A 25,218-nucleotide genomic window follows, 5' to 3' on the forward strand; every position below is an offset into this window, starting at 1 on the left:
TGTCTGAAGGATTTGTTTTCCTCAGAGAGCTTTCTTATCTCTTTTTCCATATGGCCAATTCTGCTTTTTAAAGCATTCTTCTCCTCCATAACTTTTTGAACTGTTTAGGTCAAATCCTAAGCTGGTTTTTAGCATGCTATTTTCTTCAGCATTTTTTTGGATCTCGACTAAGCTGCTGACTTCATTTTCATGTTTTTCCTGCATCTCTCTCATTTCTTTTCCCAGTTTTTCTTCTAATTCCCTCATTTGATTTTCAGAGTCTTTTTTTGAGCTCTGTCATAGCCTGAGCCCAATTTCTGTTTTTCTTAGAGTCTTTAGATGCAGGAGCTTGTGCTTCCTCATCTTCAGACTGACTGTTTTGATCCTTCTTGGGCTCACAGGCAAAATATTTCTCAATAGTGTTCCTCTTGTTTCTCTGCTTGCTCATTTTCCCAGCCTTAGCCTGTTTTGGGGGTGCTTCCTGAGCTTTTGGGACACTCCCACAAGGGTCTCAGTATGTGAGTCTCTGTCCTCCCTCCTGGTCTATGAATGACCATAAGCGCTCCCCTCTGCCATGGGGCTGAGGTGGGGGGGGGGGGGCCTGCTGTTCTATGATGGGGCCTAGACTGCAATAAGGATCTGAATGTGGTCAGAACCCCAGAGTCCTATTCCAGGGGCAGAGGACAGAGCTCCAGTCTCTCTCTCTTCACTCCCCTCCCTAGGTTCAATGGGCTCATGCCCTGGGGGCTACTGCTTACCAGCTCCGCCTGCTTGTTTCCTGGATCTGGACTGCCTTGGCCATGCAGCTTGCTGTGTGCTCTGAGGGCTGGGCTTCAGAGGTCCCCCAGGTGTTCCCCCAATTTGTACCTGGTGCTCCCCAGGTCGTAAGTCAGGAAACTCCCCCGCTGCTGTGAGCCGCGGCTCCCAGCGCCCTGGGACTGCCTCTGGGAGGCTGAAGTTCTTTCGCTCTGGCGGACCACCCCTCTGACGGGACACCCCTCCAACCCCAGGGAGCAAAGCCTTTCTGCTCTTTTCCAGGTTACCTTGACTAGGAGAACTGCCTCACTGGGTCCTTCTGTGGGTTCTGTCTCTTGAAAACTTAGAGTTCTTAGTTTAGAAGTTTTATGAGAGAGCACCTTAAGAGAGGATCCTTTCTTGTCACCATCTTGGCTCCACCCTCCTAGAGCATGCTTCTCAATAAGTCCTCTGGAATTATGGTTGGTCATTGCATTAAGCAGCATTTTTAAGCCTTTAAACTTTATCTTTATAGCGTTGTAGTTAACATAGAAATAACTTCACTCTGCATTAGTTCATGCAGGTCTAACCAGGTTTTTTGGAAATTATCCCTTTCATTTTTTCTAATGGCACAATAGTATTCCCTTATATTTATATCCCCTAATCTGTTAAGCCAAACTGATGGATACTTCCTTAAGTTTCAATTTTTGGCTGTTATATAGTCACATATAAAGTCCTTTTCCTCTTTTTTTTTTAAATCTAGGTGTGGTGTTGCTGAGGCAAATGGTATGACAGTTTAAGCTTGCACAGTGATTTTATCAAAATATTTGCCTAAATTTTTTATGGTTTTCTTGTGGACAAGATGGAAAGAACATTGGCAACATAGACATGTGATTCTTTCCACAGGGATCAGAACCGTCTTTGGAGGAAATAGATCCAAAGAGTGGTATTATGAAACTATAGTTGGTTCAGATAACAACTCTTCCTCTAATAGTCAAAGGAGAAAGAGTTGATCAGGAGTAACTAGGTAGTGCAGTGGATAGAGTACTGGCCCTGGAGTCAGGAGGACCTGAGTTCAAATTTGGCCTCAGACACTTAATAATTACCTAGCTGTATGACCTTGGGCAAGTCACTTAACCCTGTTGTCTTTCAAACAAATCAAAACAAATACATTTTTTGACAGAGAATTTTATGCTGAAAAGGTTGCTATTTTTGGATAAGTTTTAACCAAGAGAGCAGTGTGATTTAACCAAGGTTTTAAGAAAGCCTGATTCCCTCTGGTGTATATCTAGTAGGTAACAAAGAGAACAAGAAGTTCTGGTATTTCATGGAGGTACAAATGCTACCACCAGGAGGAAACTGGCTCTCATTTTGAAGAATTAAGAAAGTCTTAGTCAAAAAAGCATTGAAGCCTAGAGGATACATCACCCCATGTTGTTAAGGTGTGCAATGTTCTTCTGGTTCTGCTCATCTCATTCAGCATCAATTCATACAAGTTTTTCCAGGTTTCTCTGAAATCCCATCCCTCCTGATTTCTTTTTGAGCAATAGTGTTCCACAAAATCAATTCTTAATGAATGAATACATGACTTATATACATGAATAGTAACATCATAAAAAATTTAGAGAATGGAAAAAGGTGCCTTCCATAGCTATGGTTGGTCTAGAAAATTCTTGCTCAAACAAGGAGTAGTGGTAATCAATAAATATTATTGATCTTCTGTTGGGCATTTAAAAAGTCTTTCACAACATGACTTCAGCCTATTCTTCTGAATTTATGCCATTAGTATGTAACTATACTCCTTGTTCCTTCTCTAATATTCCTACTTGCCTTTGTATAATCTGTCCTTTATGCTTGGTCCTGATCCCTTGTTAGTGCCCTCCTTCACAAAAAGAAAATGCTTATACACATTATTTTTCTCATAAGCTCCTTGAGGTCCAGAACAGCTTTTGTATCCCCAGTGCCCTACCATAGAGCACTGCAAATAGTAGATAATCAATAAATGTTTGTTAAATTGAATTAGGAATTCAGAACCATTAGGAGACTTTTGAAGTGATGCAGTGGGAACCAAGCAGACCAAAAGAATAGCATATACAACTACAATAATGCAAATGAAGAGAACTTTAATGGAAAGCTAAATGTTTTGTAATTAATTTTATTAACCAGTTTGGGCTCCAGAAGAGATGAGGAAATGTATTTCCCTCCCTTTTGGGGAAAGAAAGGGGAAGCTCTAAGCACAACGTTACTTAAATTTAATTATCAGATGTGATTACTGTTTTATTGTGTTTTAAGAGTGATCCAGGGGCGGCTAGGTGGCGTAGTGGATAAAGCACCGGCTCTGGAGTCAGGAGTACCTGGGTTCAAATCCGGTCTTAGACACTTAATAATTACCTAGCTGTGTGGCCTTGGGCAAGCCACTTAACCCCGTTTGCCTTACAAAAAAAAAAACAAAAAAAAAGAGTGATCCAGAAAGGATTGATATAAAAACAATAAGCATCAATAAATATTATTGGAGGGAAAAAGTGTCAGAAGCAGTATTAACAGATAAGAGGGCAACAAAAGAATTGTTTAACCATATAAGCAAAAGTTATAGTTCCATTGGTTGCTGTGACTGAATTAAACAAGTCCTATTTTGTTCTAGTTTACATTTTTGAAGAGAATCTTTTATTTCATGAATCATTGTTTTTAATATTAAAAAGAACTTCCTGAAAACAATTAAGTAAAACAGTTTCAGCATGTTTGTAACTAATAATGTGTAATTTCACTTTTTAGTTTACTGAGTATTAAGAGAAGGAATATTTGCTTTAATTTTGATTGTGTGGGACCATATTCCAAATCCCATCACATTTTCCATTGTATTTGAGGCAGGTTTATTTTGTCTCTCAGTGTTATCTAAGTTTTTATTGATATTTTTTTTATATTATCCTATTTTTTCATTCCCACAAAGCCATTCCATATAAAGTAGTATTTTTTTAAAAGAAAGAAAAAGGAAAAAATCAGTATGTAACTGATCAGTACACTGAAAAAGTCTGAACACATGTGCAGTATGCAACAGTATGTAGATTTCCCATCTCCTTGAAAAGCTGGGTTGGGAATATCCTCTCCAGAGGAATACTTTTTTATAAGTTTGCAACATTAACTTTTGCTTTTCATGTGTAAGTTAGTTCTTTATTGTAGGAATTATAGTGTACATTGTTTTCTTGGCTCTTTCTTCACTCTGCATATAATTTCATGTAGATTTTTTTATACTGCTCTATATTCATCACATCTCTCTTATCTAATAGCACAGTAATATTTCATTACATTTACATGCCACAGTTTTCCATGGTGGGGAGAGTGGTCAGATATAACACATTTTCTTTTTTTACTTCTTGCCAAGGGGCTGAGATTGGATGGCCTGTCTGGGACCATAGGGCCAGGTGGATACTGGGCCTAAGGGGTGGTATGTGGGCTCAGGGCATCTTGTCCCCAGAGCCAGGGATCTGTCTACTGCGCCACTCAGCTACCCTACAGCAGAGACAGAGCAAAAGGAGAGAGAAAATATAGTACATGGTAGTGGAGAAGTATGAATGGAGGAAGTTGCAATCAGCAAAGGCAATGGTGGAAAAATATGGAAGTAACTTTTGTGATGGACTTATTCTAAAGAATGTGATCCACCTCCGAAAGAGCTGGTGGTGTTGGAACACAGACTGAAGCACATTTATTATTATTATTATTATTTGGGGGGAGGGGTGCAGGGCAAATGGGGATGGGTGGCCTGCCTGGGGCTACATAGCTGAGTGATTGTTGGGTGTCTGACCGGATTTGGACCTGGGTGCTCCTGGCTCAAGGGCCAGTGTGCTCTGTCTGCCACCTGGCTGCCCCTACTATTATTATTATTATTATTATTATTATTATTATTATTATTATTATTACTACTACTACTACTACTACTATTTTATTTTGAATCTTTTTTGGGGGGGGTTGCAGGGTAATGGGGTTAGGGTGGCTTGTGCGTGGTCACACAGCTGGGTGATTGTTGGGGTATCTGGGGCCAGATCTGGGCTTCGGTGCTCCTGGCTCCAGGGCTGGTACTCTGTCCACTGCACCACCTGGCCATACCTACAATTATTATTATTGTTATTATTATTTTAATTTTTTTCTCTCCCCTCTTATCACTCATGCAGGTCTATATATTTTGGGGGGAGGGGGTATTATGTTTACTCTTAAACAAAAATATTTTAGTAACGTATAAAAACCATTATTTGTACAAAATAGAATAAATAAGAAAAAAGAAGAAATCATATTGGCAAGGTATGAGGTGAAACCTCAGAATTGTTTTGATTTGCATTTCTCTTATTAGTGATTTGAAACATTCTTTCATATGACTGTTAATATTTTTGCATTTATCTTTTGAGAATTGTTCGTATCCTCTGACCACTTATCTACTGGAAAATGGCTATTATTGGTGTTGTATGTTAATTGTTTTTATATATATATATATATATTTATATATATTAGATGCCAATCTTCTTCAAAGAAATTTGATACAAAGTTTCTTTCCTATTTGATCACTTCCCTTCTTATTCTAGGTGCATTAATTTTGGCTTTACAGAAAATTTTCAATTTTTGTCATCAAAATTATCTCTTTATCTTTCATAATTGCTTCTATTCCTTGTTTGGTGAAGAATACATCTCTTATTTATGTCTAATAGAGGACTTTGATTTACTTTTCTAATTTTGCATAGCATGATCTTCAATTATTAAGGTCACCTTTCTGCCATTCTGTTTTCCAGTTCTTATTTTTATTTTAATTGTTTTGTAATGTTATTTTAGCTCTGCTTTTTTCACAGTACAAAAATATACTATTCTAAATAAGAATTCATTTTGACAGGGAAAGTAGTAGTGGGAATATTGGATGGAAGTTGCAGGGTAAAATACAGATTTGATATAAGGAAAAATGCTGATAATTAAAACTGTACAAAGATGTGTGATAGATTACTTCAGAAAGTGGGGTAGTATGATGCTTTCAAATGGATATCTTTAAGCAGAGGTTGATAATCTAGAAGGGATTTGTTGTTAGGTATGGATTGACTCTGTAGCCTCTGAAATCCTTCCCAGTTCTTTGATTCTTAATAACTGTGAAATAAAGTCTGCAGGTTCAAGCAAAGAAGAAAAAGGGAAGAAAGGGAAGAAAGGAAAAACAGGGAAAACAAAAGAAGAGGCAGTAAAGAAACAACCACAGAAACTCCAAGATGAACTGAAAATTGGTGACAAGATTAAGAAAGAAACTCCTTCTCTTGAAGCTGTAACTCATGAATTACAAGAACTTGCCATGGATGATCAGCCAGATGACAAGGTAAATCTTTCATCTTTAGAAACAAAGGATTGCAACTTTTAATAGAATACCACTACTGAAATCTGAAATTAAAAAGGCAGCTTAAATGGGGTGGCTAGGTGTTGCAGTGGATAAAGCACTGGCCCTGGAGTCAGGAGTACCTGGGTTCAAATCCTGTCTCAGACACTTAATAATTACCTAGCTGTGTGGGCTTGGGCAAGCCACTTAACCCCATTTGCCTTGGAAAAAAAAAAACCTAAAAAGACAGCTTAATCATGCCATTTCCTAAAAGTATATTTGTTCATTTTTTTTGAAAATAGCGAATGTTAAGTCACTAGGTTTTTTTTAACCTTTCAGGAACATTGCCTTCTTTGTTTCACACTCTCCTTTTGAGTGGTATTATTCTCAGAAAAATACATTTTAAATGCAAGGGTCAAATTTTTATACCCTCAGTTTTTATAACACTCAAAATTCATTGCTTTCAGATCACTAAATATAAACTTAAGCTTCTCTACAAAGGTCAGGTCAGGTCATTAAATAGCCTTAATCACCCTATCTTGGCTATTATAGCATTGATTTCAAGGGTTTGTACTAACTGTAATGTTTTGTTTTATTTATATGTTTGAAGCAGGAAGAGCAAGATACAGACCAACAGGGAAATGAGGTATGATTTTATTGGGGTATGGAAATCAATGTGGGGTTCTCACAGTGTCATCTATTTCCTACAAGATTCAGAATAAATATCAATTTAATTCCATCTTTGGGGCAATACAGAGCCCTATTTTCCCTAGGTTTCCTTATTTCTTCCTTAATAGTAAATGGATCAAGTTGAACAACATGTGGGCAGGGCTTAAGAACAGAAAGCCATAGAATTAGAGCTCTGTGGTCAAGTTTTATGGACCCCACAAACTCTAAGGCTGCCTTAGCTGAATTATTCATAACCTGTAATCAAATTGCTCATGCAGAAAATTTAAATCTTTTTCTAATATCAGTTAATTGACTATAGTAAGAGTGGACTCCAAGTAAAAGAGGAGGAAGTAAGCCAGTCTTTCTCATATTATTCTCATTTTGCCTTTCTTGAAGTTGTCCACATTTTAAAAAAGATAAGAGGTACAATAAAATAGCTCTCTTTAGTTAGAATGCTTCTCCATATATTACTGCTAGTAAATATATCTCTGGAGACCTAAGGTTGAAACTAACCCTTTGTTAATTAATGGAAGGCTTCAGTAGCAGAGAGGGTTTTTTTTAAATTTAGTTTCAGTTCCAAATTTCCACCCTTCCATTAAGAAAACAAGAAAAACAAAACCATTACAAACATAGACAAAATAAATTTCCACATTAGCAATGGTTTTTACATTTACACACACACACACACCCTACCCTTACCTCAATCTGCACTCTAAGGTCATCCGCTGAATCTCTTGCTGTTTTCTTGAGCCTTATAAAAATTTTTTCTCTTTGATGTTTTATTAACCCACTTTTCTCTTTTAGCATCATTCATATTTTCCTTGATTTTTCCCCTCCCCAGTAGACTTTCATTAATAAGGAAATCAAATCAACATATTAGCAAAGTATACTGTATTCCACAAGTAGACAGTATCACATCTTTATTGACTAATGGCAGGCATATTTCACCATCAGACATTGAGTTTAAAAATACTAGAAGGGTCCTGCAGTAGCTGTTAAAAAAAAAAACAAACAATCTTTTTCCTGATGCAAAACTTACATTTTCTTTAAATAAGGGAAAGTTGACTGTGTGTGTGTGTGTGTGTGTGTGTGTATTCTCTGTCTACCTTGATAAAAAGTCCAGCAAGTTTATATGATATTTCTTTGGGGGTTTTGAAAGAAGTAACCTGGTTTGCATTAATAGAAACATGTCATCCTGGAAATTGGATTTTTGTAGCCAGAAGACTTTGACTCAAATCTCAGCTGCCTCAATTACTTTCTTTGTGTACTTGGGTCTTTGGTTTTGTTTTGTTTTGTTTTGTAAAATTATATGTTCTGTAAAATTATATGGTTGGACAAGGAGCCTCTGAAGTCACTTTGTTTTGTTTTATGGTAACAAATATTTTCATTTCACTTTTATTTGCATTCTAATGTCATATTTACTCTCATGCCATAAGCTTTTATTTCTTCAATTTCTTCTGGGATATTTTTTTTTTCTTTTGAGCAACTTACTCCTCTGGTTTAGGAACAATTTGTTCCTTTTCAGTAAGTATCATCTCAGTGTGGCAAGGAGAACTCATGTATGGGTTGATTTGACCATGAGCCCTATAAGTATGCCATCTCATTTTGGGAGCTTTGTTAAGCTGAATATGCTCAATGACAAGAGAATCCACATCCAAACCCTTTAATTCAGTGTTGTTCTCTGCAATTTTAAGCATATGCAGGAAGAACTCAGAACTTTTTTTTGGCCAACAACCCTATGTCCAACTCCACTGTTTAGCCTAGGCACACCTGCCAATGCCACCATTATATCAATGGAATGGAAGACATTGTTTTTTCAATGTGAGATCTTTCAAATACTTGGTAGCTTTTTGGATATGCATGACCTTGATGGCTTGGGTGGTGTTCTTAAAGTGGACCCAGAGATTTGAACTCCTTGACTTGCATGATTTTGTGGAGTTCTCTGGATCAAGAGAATACCTCACCATTTTAACTAATTACCTAGGATGGCTCAAGGGAAAAGGAAGAACAAAGGATTTCGGGATACTTGATCTGAAGTCACTTTCAATTCTAAATCTATGATACTACCATAAAGCTAAGTAAGCAAGCATCCTTGTAAGGATGCAACATCCTACCTGGTAAGGCTCCTCCTTGTTTCTCTTTGAAGAAAAGAAATCAAGGTGCAGTCTCCTAAATTATTCTTAATATAAAAGAATTGAAAGGAAATAAACACATATTGAAACATTGATCTAAATAGACAGTAACTTAATTTTTCTTCTGGTAGGAAAAGTCTATTTCAAAATAGGTTTTGTTTTCTAGGAGAACCTGCTGGATTCTTTAACAGGACAACCCCACTCTGAAGATGTTTTGCTTTTTGCTATACCAATATGTGCCCCTTATACCACCATGACCAACTATAAGTAAGTCACCATTAAACTACTATTCAAGTCAATAATAACAAAAAATATGCCTCAAATTACTTCATAATTTAATGAGATGTTCAATTTCTTTTTAAAGATATAAAGTGAAACTTACTCCTGGAGTCCAGAAAAAGGGAAAAGGTATTATTGACCTTTAATTATCTTAAGTTATAGTTTGAAAGAATATGATGAATGAATGGAAACCAATTCAATATTTTCTTTTCTGCTTTTAGCTGCTAAAACTGCCTTGAATACTTTCATGCATTCAAAAGAAGCAACCGCAAGAGAAAAAGATTTATTTCGTAGTGTGAAAGTAAGTTTTCTTTCATAGTCTTTTTGGACTTCTGGTATGAGTCCTCTGTATGACTAAAGAACTTGAAAAATATGAAGGTATTTTTTTTTGTATTTTTTTAGGACACTGATTTATCAAGAAATATTCCTGGAAAAGTGAAAGTATCTGCACCGAATTTACTCAATGCAAAGAAGAAATAACTGAGACTTTTAAACTAAAATTCAAAAGCTCAAAGTGGCTTATGTAAAATAGACCATACTACACATAAACAAAGCTTTCTCTCCATTTCAAATGGAAAAAACAGTTCTTAATTGTAAGTTTATATAAAATTTGTACAACTTATATATATATGCACCTATTCACCTAAATTAATGTGAAATTTAGGTCACAAGTGAACCTTTATTTCATGTTGAAATACTGAGAATATACATATGCTGCAGACCTAAAAATTACCCATTAACAAATATATTCTTGGATCTTACTCTTGTTGGAACAGTTTTTCTGTCCTGATTTATATAACAGTTGATTTGTACTGTAACTGGGTATCCCATATGCAGTTTTTCCTTCTCCAATCATTTCTGGAATTACTTTTGGTATAAATGATTAACGTGTTTATAAAAATAATTGAATGTGAATTCAGTTGTTATTTTCCCTTCCCCGTCCCTCTAAACTGTCCTGGTGGCACCTTACATTTGGTTTGTATCAAGTTACATATATACAGCATGCTGTTAATTTGTACTAATAAGGAACTACAATTACTAAAAAAACTATCTTTTCTCTCCACTCAGAATTAGATAAACTATTTTCAACCTTTTGGAATTTCTTCATTCAGGCCAGAAGATGAAACTCAGTTCTTAGTAAAATGAGTAAATACTTGAGAGGAAGGGAGGAGAGAAAGAAAGGATTTCATTAAAAATTTATATACTTCTATAGTTTCTTTTACAATTTAATCATACCCAGGAAACCCTTAAAAGTTTTTCCAGTTGGCCCAATTATTCCAGGAGAATCTTTAATTATGACAATTATTATGTACTACACTGAATGTTTATATTCTACCATTTCCCTTCTCCATTTATGAATAATGTCAGAATCTTGTGTCCTTGAAAGTTAAACTTCAATTTTTTTTCTAGCTATAAGCTTCCCTAATATTGTGAGATGAGATGATTCTTCTATAAGGTGTGTGTATGTGTGTGTGTGTGTGTGTGTGTGTGTGTGAGTGTCTGTCTGTCTGTATATTCAGAGTATTAAATAAGAATATGTGATAGCCATTCTTGGGCTTTTTGTCCAGTATGTTTATTTTTTTTTCCTCTAATAGAAGAAAATCATTTGCATTAAATACATTTATTGCAAATATCTTCAGACACAAAAATAGGTTCTATAGGCCATTCACATGCAACTTTAAGCTAAAAAAGCTTGCAACAATACAGCTTACAGATGATGCCATACTTTGTGAAATTAAATTACACCTTTTAAAATTTTGCTTTACCCATGCAAGATTTATTGAAGGCATGACCTGTAGAGAGTCTTATGATCCAGATGTATTGTTACTACCAAACCTCTGATTCACACTGTGAAGTAAGTGCTTTGGAAGGCAGTTCCATGAGCTGGCTAATAAGTCTTTAAAGCAAATGACTGCTTCTAGGCTCAACCTGAAAAGGAAAAGAAAATTATTAAAGCATTCTGAATTTTAATAAAATACAAAAAAGGAATTAAGAAGAGAGAGAGATAGGAAGACTATAGTTATATAGGTGATGCTTGTTATTAGCATCCTTCCTTCAAATGCTTAACTTAATTTTCCCAAATATGATTTACAAAAAATTAAACAGTTTAAAAATTACTTTTTCTCCCCTTTAGCTTACCTTACAAGCGATTTTGGTTTTACTGAAAACACAAGTATTTCATTACTGTGAGCCTAAGAGAGAGATTAAAAAAGATTTTTTTAGTCACTGAAATTCAGAACTTAAAAATGTATCTTTAAAAAATATAAAACTAGGGGCACCTAAGTAGCACAGTAGATAGAGCACCAGCCCTGGAGTCAGGAGGACCTGAGTTTAAATCTGGCCTAAGACACTTAATAATTACCTAGCTGTATGACCTTGGTTAAGTCACTTGCAAAAACAAAAATATATAAAACTATACTTACTGCTTTGTGCTGGGCAAGCAAGTTGTTAGCACACCCACCAAAAACAATTACTTCTCCTTCATCACTTGCACAAGCTGTATGCCATAACCTGTACAATAACCAAAAAAAGTCAAATTAAGAAAACAAATGCCTTCCCTTCTACAAATTAGCAGTCTTTCCACCTTTTCCCCACTATCCTATTACTCGAGTAGGTTAGGTGAAGAAGAAAGCTGCTCCATGGCTATATTTCACCCAAACCAGAAAATAAAGATCTCTCTCTCTCTGTCTGTCTCTGTCTCTGTCTCTGTCTCTCTCTCTCTCTTCATATATATACATACATACATAGGTAGGTGACCAATTTTTCTCCTTTCAATGTTTTAGTAGCAGAATATTATCCTGAATTCATCTGGTTAGTATCTTATGTATGTGATATTACATTTATAACATATTATACACACAAATAAAAAATTTCACCTAAGAAACTAACCAAAAATGGAGGTTATCTATCTGTCTGCCTATCCTAGATATATATACCTTTAAAATTTGCCTCCAGTAGCCAATTTTTGGCAGTTGTATTTCCACATCTCTCTCTCTATTCAAATGTTTTACACTATTGCAATAATCTCCTTTCAGGGGCAAGGACTTCTCCACACAGCTGTCAAAATAATCTTGAGGCATAGGACAATCTGTTGGTCTTTCGTAGGAAAAGGTACCTTAAAAACATGTTAGCCTGATATATAAAGCCATTATTAAAAAGTTCCTACCTATTCTTATATACATTTCATATCATCCATTCTATTTTCCAAACAAACTGGACTTAATGTTTCCCAAGCCCCACATCACACATCTTATGAGCTTTCTCTGAAACCTAATTAATACCATATCCTCCCTTTCCTCCTTAAATCTCCTAGTTTCAAGGCCCAGTTCTCCCTTCAAATAGCCTAGTTTACTTATATTCTTTCTTATCATCCTAGCAGTTTATAAGCTACCTCAAGGAAGACAAGGTTCTGTCTTTGCCCTTGTATCCCCAGCACCTCACAATGTCTATGAAATTAAAATTAAAATGAGGTGACATATAATTTATAAAGTTTCATGTGAACATTGAATAAATATATCAGTTTCCAAATTGTCCATTATCTTAATCTCCTACACCTGGGAATAAAATGTGTAGATAACAAGTTTTTTAGAAAATCTTTCAAAAGAAAACTGCTTTCTTAACTACCATTATTTCAATTATTTCAAATTCTGAATTATAACATCACTACTTACTAGAGAGGCAGAAGAAAAAAAGTGGGTCAAAGTTCATTACCTGCCTAAATCTGTATAAATTAAATATAGGCAATTTATGAATTTAATTTCTCCCTTCAAGAAAGAATAGTGTTTAATGCTCATAATTATGTGACAAATTACATTTTAAGCTTTCAATCTTTCTAAATTATAAATGTGATTTTATTAAATAAAGTGATATTATATAAAGTGTTATTTTTTGTTAGCAACTTTCAGGAGAAAGAAGAGTGATTAATTTGAAAAAGAAGGGTACCCTATTGAAGAGACTGAGATATGGGCTCAACTAGAATCTAGTAATCTGTGATCTTGTGAATTCCTAATGCCTGTTTTGCTGAATATAAATCTCAAAGCCTTTCTCTCACAGACTTTACATGTAATATTAAAATATTTAAAATTTTAAAAGATCTTAAATTAGATAGGATTTCTTAATAAGCCTACCTTTCTAGTTTTGTTAACATTCTAAATAAGGAGCATTAAAATTTAAAGGATTGTTCTTAACTAACTGGTCCAGCCAGTCTTATCCCCCATTTTACATATAATACATTTACATATCTAGTTTTTTACTTAGCCAAAGTGACATAGCCAGTTAATAGGACTAGATATAAAAGCCTAATATCACTTTTGCTTAATAGCTGTTTAGTATAATCTACTAGCCTAAGCAATTTGTGGACGAAGTTCATTATAAATGTGTATTCTAGCATTAAAAAAAAAAAGATCTACTAATAGGAATGAAAACGCTCCAGAACAAAGAATGATGCTTCAAGTTAATTTTTACAAGAAAAATTAATTATTCCAATAGGAAGAAAGTATCTGTTCCCTTAGAAGCTTAAACTTCTAGAATGAAGAGTTATTAATTAGCCACAGAAATGATACTATATACCATTTTAGGGAGAAGGGATGGAGTCCATGAAAGCTTTGTCAGATAGAACTTGAACTTATTTAGTCCTGACTCCAAGAAACATTATGATATTCTTTTCAGAGCTGATATTTCATATAATTTTTTTTGGTTTTTTTTTTGAAAAGGCAATGGAGTTAAGTGACCTGCCCAAGGTTACACAGCTAGTATCAACAATTTGAGTCCAAATCTAAATTCGGATCTTTCTGACTCCAGGGCCAGTGTTCTATCTACTGTGCCACCTGGCTGCCCTCTTAAATGGATTTTTCTAAAATTAGGCATTCAGAACAATAGGCATTTAATTATAAAGGCTTCCTTCCCCACTCACCAGAATTTTCTCCAAATGTTTAATCAAATTTTCTATCATTTTATTGCTATTTCCTATAAGTCTAATTCAAACATTAGTCAATTTTATGCAATAAAATTTCTCATTTAAAGATATATAATGAATGACTTCTCTCTATAAAGGTGAGAAGTAGAAAATGAGGAAAATTTAAAGGACAATCTTTAGGTCCAGAATCTAATTTAAGACTTTGTAAAAGCTAGTTGAAGCAGTAAGAATAAGGAGAATTAGTAAGAAGGAAAAGGAAGATAGTAATTAGTAAGGCAAGAAATAGATAAGTAAAGACTTATTAAAAGGACTGTAGGGGACAGAGATAAGAGGGAGGAATGAAGCTAGCATTTTGGTTCCCCTAACACTTCTAACATCCTTGCTGTTTCTGAAACAAGATATTCCATCTCTCAGCTTCTGCCATTTTCACTAGTTATGTCCTGTGCCTGGAATATTCTCTCTCCCCATCTCTGCCTCCTGGCTTTTGCTGAGTCCCAGGCAAAATACCAGTTTTTACAGGAAACCTTTCCCAACCTCTCTTAATTATAGTGCCTTCTCTCTTAATTATCTTCTGTTTACCCTATCTATATTTTGTTTTTTTATTAGAGCAAGTTGCTTCTCCCATTAAATTGTGAGCTCAGTGTTTTCCAAGCACGAGGTACTGCTTCATAAATGCTCTAAGGAGCATCATCCACCTGCCACTTTTGAAGTTTATTAAATAAAATGTTGAAAGGAAGTGAAGTTTCAGTGGGGGGGGATTATCTCAAATGGATGAGAGTAAATCTCAACTTGTCAAAAGGTTAGAGTGAAAGAATGCTACATTAGATGAAAAAGAAAAAACTCCAGACCAGAAGATGAGGCTATCTAATTAGACTGCTAAGAAGGCATTTTTCTTATGTCTTGCAAATCTAGTTCCAATCTGAGTTTTGTATGGGATATCATCCACGATAGTGACTTGACATTCATGAGTGGCACCATTTTGGAAGAAAGAAAAGGGTACATTTAGAGCATAGATTTTTAAACTCAAAGGGAACTTGGATAGAACTCATCTACTACTTAAGAATGGTTTATTATCAACAGAATTTGTATACCAGTAAACAAAGGCACTACTAATATGAGATGAGCAAATAAGTATATAGGTTGGTATTATTAATACACTGTCTGTCTCTTTTTGGCATAATAATACTCTGATCTTTTATATCCTTTTGGGATGTTCCTCTCTTTAAGAATGTGAAAATCAATCTATGAGCACCTTTAGCACTGATTTTCTCTAAAGGAGCAGCGTTGGGAACACTGACACTAATCTCTACTTTTCTAGAGTGAGATTCCATAATGGTCATTTATAATACCTGATTCCCTAGCACCTACTTTTTTGTGTCTGGCACAAAAAAAGTACTTAATAAATGCTTTTGGAATGATGAAATCAGAATACTGGAAACTTTTCAACAGATCTATTCAACTTAACACCTGTTTACTGTACTCTTTCCAGTTCAATCAATAATATTTACTCTAACATTCCCTCAAGCTACTGTTGTACATTTATCTTCCTTTTCTTTTCCCAACTGTTACAATCTCCAAAAGTCCTTTCTCAGATGTTACCATCTTTAATTTCAAGGTTAATCTTCCTTAATCTCTTCACCTTATACTGCATTCTTTGAGTTCTCCTACCTGTCTAACTCTTAACTCAATTTTTTTTCTTTTGTTTTTTGTGGGGGGAGGAAATCAAAGCTAAATGACTTGCCTAGGATCACACTAGGTATCTGTAAGCAAATGTGAACTCAGGTCCTCCTGACTTAAGGGCTCTATCTACTATACCATGTAACTGCCCCCTTACTCAGTTTTCTTCACCAGTTCATCTTTCACCTGCCACTTTCTAAAAATTGTCCTCCATAGCTTTTTTTTTCCTGAGTTGTCTTCTTGTCCTTTCTATTCTCTTCTTCAGTGATTTAACTGATGAAATTATTTCTCCCAGAGCTTTTATATCCAGTCCTAATATCTTAAAAACCATTATCAGGTGATTGTTCAGCATTTCTATCTAATTTCGTCAGCTTTTCAAACTCAGAATGTCTAAAATAAAACTAATTTTTTTTCCTTTCCAACTTTCCTGTAGGTTGCAAATTCTGAATTATTCTTTATTCTCCCTTCTTTGTTACACACAGAAGTCACTTATCCACGCACAAATTAATTGTTCAGCATAAAGCTGATGAACAATTTATGTTTGCTTATACCTTGGTTTTTCAGCATAGCTGTGTTTAAACTGTATCCATTCATTCTTACTGATCCAATAAGTCCAGGCATCACCTGATAACACAGAGCCAAAGAAAAAAGACCCTTAAGCATATTATTTTGTTGTATGTGGAAGTGATGTTAAAACTACATTTTACTTTTATTAAGTGAGGAAGTTTGAAGCTTATTTCCAAAAATTATTTCATTTTATGTATATAAGTTGAAGTAGATGAATTAGAACATATTTTTTCCCTTCCTTGGAACTTATAGATACAAATCCCAAATATCCCCTACAACTTTGAGATCCTCTGAAAATTAAGCTAAAAATATGACTAAGTTTGATTGCAACCTATTAAAAGTGGAGGTAGAGAATCCTGTATCTAAATAAATGATTCTTTGGTAACAGATAAAAAATAGAATAATGTAGATATTTTAAAATCACATTTGTTTACATACTCTCTTCCTGTGAGAAATTAGGGGCACATGTTCTGTTCAGTCAAAGGCATCAAACCAACTTACTTAGTGGTTGTTTATCAGTGGTAAACCCGCCAAAGAGAAAAAGATGATCTGGAGAAACTGGTGTTAAAGAATGCCAAGAACGACCAACTGGGCACAAACCTTGTGGAATTCTGAAAAAGAAAGTATTTATGCAATGCAATAATAAGAATGTTCTAATTTTTCTACCTAATTCCCTTAAAATACAGAATTTAACAACTAAGTTACAAATTGGCATGAATGGACGTTAGCAAATTTTTTGTTAATAACCTCTAAGAATGAGTGTCCTTAAGAATAGAATGTCTAGCTAGCTATCATGTTTGCTTCAATGAGTAATTATGTTAAAATTAAGAATAAATACAATGTTCTAATAGGCTTTAATAAGGAAATTGAAAAATTTTTTCTTTTGAAGAATGTTTTTAATGTTATGTGTTACCTACAATTCATTCCATTCCCATGTGTCCAGATTAAGATAATGAAGGTCATTCATCCTGGAGTCCTAAGGGAGGAAAAAAATAGTTATTCTATATAATCCAAAAGCAAACCAAAATTTAGGAAAAGATATACTCACCCGGTATCTGCCTCCAAATACAAATCCTTTATTTCCAACGGTAGCACAGGCATGAGCAGCTCTAGGAGAAGGAGATTTACCCTACAAACAGAATCACACAAAAAAGCTTTGTTAACAGATTTTTTAATTTAAGGCTAAGCTGATAGTGGAAAATGGTTGTTTCTGACAATGGGAACAATGTAAACAGAATTTTCTCTAAAGTTTACTAAATAGAAACAATCAATAGCAGTGCTAATATGAAGGAATAGGGAAAGTAGAACATTTGCCTAAATAAAATGTAAATCTGTAGCATAAAGTGACTTAGTCATCTCAATTTATTTTATTGAAAGGACTAAGAAGTTCTTAAAAGTTTTCTTTTTTCTAAATACAAAAAAAATAAGCTATATAAGAATTATAAAACAAATAAATTCAATTTCAATTTGGGTCTAGATGGCAAGGTGCTATATATCTTAACCAATATATAAGGAAGGAGGATTACCAAATTTGAAGAAATCAACCACATCGCTTATCCTCTTCATAATAACTACAAAAATAGATGTATCACATAACCAAAAAGTAGAAAAAAATCAAATCTCATATCTTTACTTAATGCATTTTCTAGTCTGAAGAAATATCTATAGTTTTTAAATAAAGTGTGATAAAAATAAAAAAACTAATTTAATTTTGTGTTCTGTAGCAACTTACTGTAGTTATAGGCTGTCTCCAGGTAAAAGTTTCAGTATCCAAAACGTGTACATGATCATTCCATCCTCTGGGATGACTTGAATTCTAAATAAGATAAAAATTTAAATTTAACTACTTTTGGCCATTTAGTTCCCATCTTATGGTTGCCACATATTTATCTATATATTAAATTATACTTTGTGAAAGCTACATTGGAAAAACATTTTTTGCCCTTTTTTTTTGAATCCCAATCCTTAGCATTTAAGTAAGCTCTTAATAAATGCTTGTTGATTTGTCTTTATACAATTATATCTTGATTAAAAAGGCATACTAAAGACAGAAGGGACAAAAGAGGTTTTTAAGGTAATATCATCAACATTCAATTATTAAAATTGAATCAAATAATTTTAAAAACCACTTACCCAAAAAGATGTTTCATCAAACTCAAAAGTTCCCAGTTGTTTATCTTCAGGTAAATACCCATAACCTCCAAAAAATATTAGCCTGTAATATAAAAATAAGACTACATATTCTTATCACCACTTTAGCTTATTCACTAATGATTCATTTTATTGTATCACATTCAAAATGCTGATGAGCTATCTTTCTGACATTTACTTCACTCAGATGAGAATGATAAGTTTTAGATTTTTCAGGGTAAAACACTTTATGGAGCAGCTAGGTGGCACAGTAGATAGAGCCACTGGCCCTGGAGTGAGGAGGACCTGAGTTCAAATATGGCTGCAGACACTTAATAATTACCTAGCTGTGTGACCTTGGGCAAGTCAGTTAACCCCATTGCTTTGCAAAACAACAAAAATTTTATATTCAATTATTATCCATAAGTAATAAAGGTCACATAATAAATTTAAAAAACAATTTTTATGTAGACAAAAATATTCCAATGCTACTAACTCACTTGTTTTTATATACCCAGACACCAAGTTTGTCCTTTGATGATGGGGGAATTCCTTGGCAATCAACTCTTACCCACTGCAACACTTTGTCTGTAGACCTTGAATCCAGCATGTAGAACTGTAGAAAACATTTTTTATAGAAGGCAATTAAAATGAGAGAAGAGACTTGAGCATAATGTAGAGCAATATTATCAAGTCTTAAGATTTACAATAGAAAATAGCTGGGTATTTTAACACATGTTACCAAAAGTCTATCATTTCAGCTTCAAATAGATCAACTTTTTTTCCTTGTATCTGCAAGATATTTCCCACTCTATATCAGATTTAAGTTCTGTAACCTTAACCTATCTATCCAATCTAATACAGTCTTCTTCTTTCACTGACCTTGGCATGGCTAGCTTTTTTTTCTCCAAATTGTGTCAAAAATTATGTCACCACTATCTCAGAGGACCATGCAGAAAATGCTTTATAAAATTAGTGCTTTATACCTATTCATTCTATCAATAGTACTTCCCCTATTATAAAAGTGATATATTAACATTCAATTATAAAAAAGAAAACTACCTCAGAAGAAATGTTGTCAGCCAATAGATAAAAATACCAAGTTCTTATTATTAGTTATTTTAAAAAGCTGACTGAAAATATAAATTTTTGCAACATAGAAATACTAGTGGCAATATTTCATGTTTGGTCAACATATTTTTTTAAGTGATAGAACAATAAATTCTTTAACATAACTTGAATCACCTAAAAAAATCTGATGTCCCCAAACTTACTGCTTCTAAAAGTAGGAAAAGAGAACTTTAAATTCTTGAATATACTAACCTTATTTGTATTGCCTCTTGAATGATGTCCTCCAAATAAGTAGAGCACCCTGTCTACACAAACAGCACAACTCCCTGACATAGAAGGGGGAACATCGCCTTCAGTATTTTTCTTCGTCCTGATAGGAAATAAAGAATCTGAATGTTAACTGTCTTTTCAAAAAAGACAAAACAAATAAGGAAAGTAGTCTAGAAACTTTAGTTTTTCAAACTTAACATTTTCCCCTACAAGAAAAAAATACAAAATAAGATTTGAAAGGGACTTGGTACCCATCTAGTTCAATTCATATTCAACTGATCTCATCAAATTACCTAATTTCCCTCCAACAATGTAGTTTTCTCTGCCTACCTCTCTGGTATACCTTATCTACATCCTTCCCTAAGTTTACCACAAAGAATATATCTAATATGCCATCCTCTAACACTGGTTAACTCTACTTATTATCTCTGACCCTTTCTGGATGACATCTTCTGTTTTCCAAATATCTTCATTGGTTATATGCTACAACTTGCTTATACACACCAAGCACCTCTCCAATGGTCTCTGATAATAACTTTGCAGACTAAAGTATTCTATTGATAAAGGCCATACAGCAACACTGGTAGAAAGTTGGTTTTTAAAAGATGAACTTTGTTTAAGAAATGTTTTAAGGTCATTAGAAGAACTCCGCAATTTCCTTAGAAATCTGCTTTTTTCTACTCTTCTTCAATTCTGAGTCTAACTTTTTAAAAAATGTTCCAAGAGGGGCAACTAGGTGGTACAGTAGATAGAGCACTGGCCCTGGAGTCTGGAGGACCTGAGTTCAAATTTGACCTCAGACATAATTACCTAGCTGTGTGACCTTGGATAAGTCACTTAACCCCATTGCCTTGCCAAAAAAAAAAATGAGATCACAATAATATCAAAAGAATATGGCTATTATGCAAAAGTTTTATAAAAATTCAATCAATATATCTGATACATAGGCACTTGGTAAATTCTAGTCAATAAATTGTTTTTGATACACATATACACCTCTTCTCCAACACTGCTACCACCAAAGACAGGTCCTCATCACCAAATGCCTGAACTGTTGCAATGGTCTGGGTCTCCCTATCTTTGTCCATCTTCCACTCAGCAATCAAACAAACTGATCTTCCTACAGTACAGGTCTGGCCAGGTCATTTTCCCCTCCTACCCACTCCCATATTTAATTAATTCACATGACTCCCTATCATCTCCAGGATTAAATATAAAAGTCATATGACTTTAAAAACCCTTCATAATCTGGCCTCTTACTACTTTACAGTCTATTCCTCACAATATACCTTACTCTCTTTTGGGTCAAGCCAAAACAGTAAGGCACCTTGAGGAAGAGAGAACACCACCATTTTTCCTTAGAATCCAATGGAAACAACCTAGGATCCTGAACTCAAGAGCCTTAGAAATCACCGTACCCCACACGTGCTTGCAGCCCTTCTGTACATTCATCACTGAAAGAATTATTCTGAGGAGAGAGGGCCCACCTTCTTCATAACTATCAGCAACAGTTCTGACTGACACCAAAGAGGCAGATAAAGCAAAGGAGCCCAAGAAGCACTTGCCTAACTAGTCCAGTTTCTAGGGGAGCCCTCACACCCCCTCCGACAGGAAAGCCACTCCTGTAGGGAAGGGGCCAACTTTCTCTACCTAGTGACAACCAAACGCCATTCATAGGGCACAAGTCAAGCTAGCTGCAAGGGAGGCTGAAGGAGAAACAGGAGGTGTTTCAATTTTCTTCCTTTGGGTCAAGTTAAAAAAAGGCATCCTGAGAAACAGGAAGCATCAAGTGCAAGGACATCAAATCACTGCCACCTTGACCACCTCCCCCGGAGACCTTTATGGATATGGCCCTGAGTCCAAGAATCTTAGTAACGCAGTGCTTTAGGCCTACTGGCTTCATCCATCACTCTGGGGAGCAATCCCTGTGGAGATGCCACCTGGCAGCTGGTCCTGCAAATGCAGCAACCACTGAAGATCCAGAATACAAAGTTCTTGCCACCAATGTCCTTCACTCTATCAAATGGGTTAAATTCAGAAACTTCTGTGAAAATTACATTAAAGGGAAAGCATCACTGGCTTTGATGCTGAACCTTCACTACCATGGGAATTTTCAGTCACCTTCCCTATCTGTTGTCTATACTCTTTGAAAACAGAGACTCTTATTTTCCTATTTATATCCTTAGGGCTAAGAACACAGTAAAGGTTTAATAAATTTTTTTATATCATTTTTATTAATGTATCTTTGTTCTCGTGACACTGGCCTCCTTGTTGTTTGATCCTTGTACAAGATATTCCATTTCCCTCATGGCTGGGATGCTCCCTTTGTTTCCCTGACTTCCTACAGGTTCCAGTTAAAAGTCCATTTTCAGCAAGAAAGCATTTCTCAATCCCTCTCACTGCTGGTGCCATCCTTCTAAAATGATTTCTAATTTATCCTGTCTTGTCCTTATGTGTAACTAATTGTCTCCTCTATCAATTAGATTGTAAACTCTTTGAAAGCAAGGACTAGTTTTGTACTATTCTTTGTATTCCCAGTGCTTGGCACAGTGACAGCACACAGTAGGTGATAAATACTTATTGACTCAACTATGCTTTTTTTATTTTGTATTTTTAAGATCAGAACAAAATATTTTCAACAGCCCTCTTTTATTTTGCCATCACTTACTAGCTTGGGTTACTGAAGGCAAGTCAGCCTCAGTTTCCTCAACTGTAAAATGGGAATAATAGCACCTCCCTCCCAGAATGTTGTGAGGATAATATTTATAAAGTGCTTAGCCCACTGTCTGACACACAGTAGTCACTACATAAATGCTCAATCTATCTATATCTATCCACCTATATCACTATCATTTCTTCTCCCATCCTATGGTACCTCTCCTCCATTAAAAAGGGGGAGGGGGAACAAACTTTGCAACAAAGCAATATAATCAAGCAAAAGTAAATGCTCACAGTGGCCCTGCCTAAATCCATGTTTCCTTCTGCATTTTTGAATTCTTCCTTTCTGTTGGGAGACCTTCAATATATTTCATCTCAGGTTCTCTGGAGTGGTGGGCGGTTGTTGCTTTTTTTCAAAGAGCTTACGTCTTTTAAAGTTATTTTCCTTGGTGTGGTTACTGTAAACATTTTTCTGGTTCTGCCTCAGTTACTACTTTCAAAGATCTGAAGTCATCTCTTTCATTTCAATTCATCTTGCGGTACAATAATCATCTACTGAATTCACACACTACAACTTGTTCAGCCATTCCCCAACTGTCTAATTTCCCTTTTCAAAATCAGGAAGCTTGTTTTGCTTGGATGATTCCCTGCCTAGTGTGATCCTCCCTTTTAACACCCACCTCCATCTCCTGTTTCCTCTCTTCCTTTTCTTTCTGCTTTTAAAACCTTCAAAAGAAACAATCAGTTCACTGATCTTTTTCTTAATTAACTCCTTCAAAACCCTTTGAAAGCTCATTTCTTCATTAGAATACCAAGCCCTTCATCATCACACTGTCCCTTCCAACTGTTCAAATAAATTTACCTATGAGGCTTGACTCTTGTGTTTTCATTTTTTCATCCTCAGGGGTGGGGACTTTTTATTAGGAAAAACTGAAGGTTCCATTAAAGATCCTGGTTTTTTCCTCCCTGAAGGATATACTGACTTTTGCAGGGTCAGTTATTCTTAGTTAAGGGCAGCCAAGTGGCATGGTGGATTGAGCACTGGCCTTGAAATCAGGACAAGAATACAAATCCAGCCTCAGACATTTACTAGCTGTAAGTCACTTAACCAATTGCTTCACATCCAGGGCCATCTTCAGTCATCCTGATTCATATCTGGTGACTGGACCCAGATGGCTCTGGAGGAGAAAGTGAGCACAGCACCTCCTCATTCAAATCCAATTCATGTGCTTGTCATGGCATCACCTCCCTGATGTCATGGTCTTCTACGAGAATGAAGGACAAACTATTGTTATTCTTGGTTGTAAGCTTATAAGTCTTTGGGAATACTGAATTTTAAGATATCTCAGTTATATTAGAAAAGAATAGAATAGGTTTATGTGATATGGCTTAGTTCCTTAGTACTTGAATTGCTTCCTTTCTAGATCTCTGAAGCATATTTTCCTTGGCATAGGCACACTAGATTTTGGCTATGACATTTCAAAAGGGTCATTTGGGGGGTTTCTTTTAAGGAAGTGGTTGGTGGATTCTTTCTATTTTCACTTTTCTCTATGTACTTGGGCAGTTTTCATTTATGAAACAGACTTTCTTTTAAATCATGCTTTTCAAGGAATCCAAATGATTTTTAAATTATCTTTTTTTGCCCTATTTTCCAGGTCAGTTTTTGATAGTAGACAGCACTATCTTCTTTCTTTTCAATATTTTGATTTTGTTCTAATATTTCTTGAATCACTGATTTCTATTTGTTCTATCTTAGTTGTCAGTGAGTCTGTTATTTGGGTCATTTTCTGTTCTAAGAATGAAGATTCTCCCTTCCTCAAGAGCTTGATTTAATTTTTTATCTTTTAATTTTTTCCAAGTATTTATGTAGTCCTTATGGAAAAGCCACATTTCTCTTTGAGTCCCTATTAAATAGTTATTATGGAGATACTTTCTTCCTAGGTTGGATTAGGTTATTTCAATATATATTTTAATTCTTTATAGTGAACTGTATCTTCTTTAGTTTGCCTATCTCTCCAGTCTTAATTCTTAAATTGGGACTTTGAGCTGGTGCCAGGCACACCTATCTTCAACTGTATTTTTGGGTGGAATGCTCAGCCTCCCCCTACTCTACCCTCTCAATTTGAATCACCTGGCTCCCATGATTCTCTTATATTCAGAGTACTGATATGCAGGCCCTCTGCCTAATATTTCAGAAAATAATACTAGGGACCCCTTGAAGCCTTGAATCTGAGTTGTCCCTGAAATTTTCTGCTCCTAGTAACTTTTGAGTCCTTCAAACTACTCTAAAATACCCTTCCCCCTTTAAAGCCTTCATAAACACATGTCTCTGACTCATCTCTACTAGTGTCAGGAATCTTGTTTTTGGCTAAGCTTTGTGGCTAGCCTTCTTTTCCATTCTCTGTAGGCTTCTCGTGACTTTATACAAATCTTGAGTAGATCAAGTTATTTCAAGTAGTCTTTCATGGGATTTCTTATCCAATATTATTCAATTTCTTATCATCATCATTTGGTATGGTATAAGGTTTCTTTTGGCATAATTTTTATAGTGGAATCTATAGGATGAGTCCATATTCAACTCTGTTACTTATGACCAGTATTTCTCCAATAGGGAAGTAAGTTATACTAAACTAAACCATTTCTGACTTTTTTTAGGTCTTTTTTTATTTTTTTCTTTCTTTTTTTTGATCATTTACGTGGGTTAAACCTCTATATAAAAACCTATATTGATGTCATTTCTATTTTACATTTCCCATTTTTCATAATGAATTACTCTTTAAAATAATTCAAGATTGAGTGAT

At 35.0% G+C, this 25,218-nt stretch overlaps 2 protein-coding genes across 4 annotated transcripts in view; one reads left to right on the plus strand and one right to left on the minus strand.

The window, feature by feature from the left end:
• Positions 1-21,881, plus strand: part of NEMF (nuclear export mediator factor) — a 78,039-nt gene extending 56,158 nt beyond the window's left edge. Inside the window, exons 28-33 of one of the 2 annotated variants that reach the window (XM_074236009.1) lie at positions 5,846-6,052; positions 6,660-6,695; positions 9,017-9,117; positions 9,215-9,258; positions 9,351-9,430; positions 9,532-21,881. In XM_074236009.1, coding sequence (XP_074092110.1) covers positions 5,846-6,052; positions 6,660-6,695; positions 9,017-9,117; positions 9,215-9,258; positions 9,351-9,430; positions 9,532-9,609 — 546 coding nt within the window. In that variant the 3' untranslated portion in view covers positions 9,610-21,881. The remainder of the gene's footprint in view (positions 1-5,845; positions 6,053-6,659; positions 6,696-9,016; positions 9,118-9,214; positions 9,259-9,350; positions 9,431-9,531) is intronic. The other variant, XM_074236010.1, reaches the window with a different exon arrangement.
• Positions 10,678-25,218, minus strand: part of KLHDC2 (kelch domain containing 2) — a 29,111-nt gene continuing 14,570 nt past the window's right edge. For both annotated transcript variants that reach the window (XM_074236012.1, XM_074236011.1), the window contains 11 exons: positions 19,742-19,859; positions 18,919-19,034; positions 18,422-18,503; positions 18,021-18,104; positions 17,337-17,417; positions 17,206-17,264; positions 16,790-16,899; positions 16,273-16,345; positions 11,553-11,640; positions 11,269-11,321; positions 10,678-11,058 (listed from right to left, as the gene is read on the minus strand). In XM_074236012.1, the coding sequence (XP_074092113.1) occupies positions 10,935-11,058; positions 11,269-11,321; positions 11,553-11,640; positions 16,273-16,345; positions 16,790-16,899; positions 17,206-17,264; positions 17,337-17,417; positions 18,021-18,104; positions 18,422-18,503; positions 18,919-19,034; positions 19,742-19,859 (988 nt within the window). In that variant the 3' untranslated portion in view covers positions 10,678-10,934. The remainder of the gene's footprint in view (positions 11,059-11,268; positions 11,322-11,552; positions 11,641-16,272; positions 16,346-16,789; positions 16,900-17,205; positions 17,265-17,336; positions 17,418-18,020; positions 18,105-18,421; positions 18,504-18,918; positions 19,035-19,741; positions 19,860-25,218) is intronic.

Source organism: Macrotis lagotis, chromosome 4, assembly GCF_037893015.1.
Source record: "Macrotis lagotis isolate mMagLag1 chromosome 4, bilby.v1.9.chrom.fasta, whole genome shotgun sequence".
In the NCBI taxonomy this organism is placed as follows: Eukaryota; Metazoa; Chordata; class Mammalia; order Peramelemorphia; family Peramelidae; genus Macrotis; species Macrotis lagotis.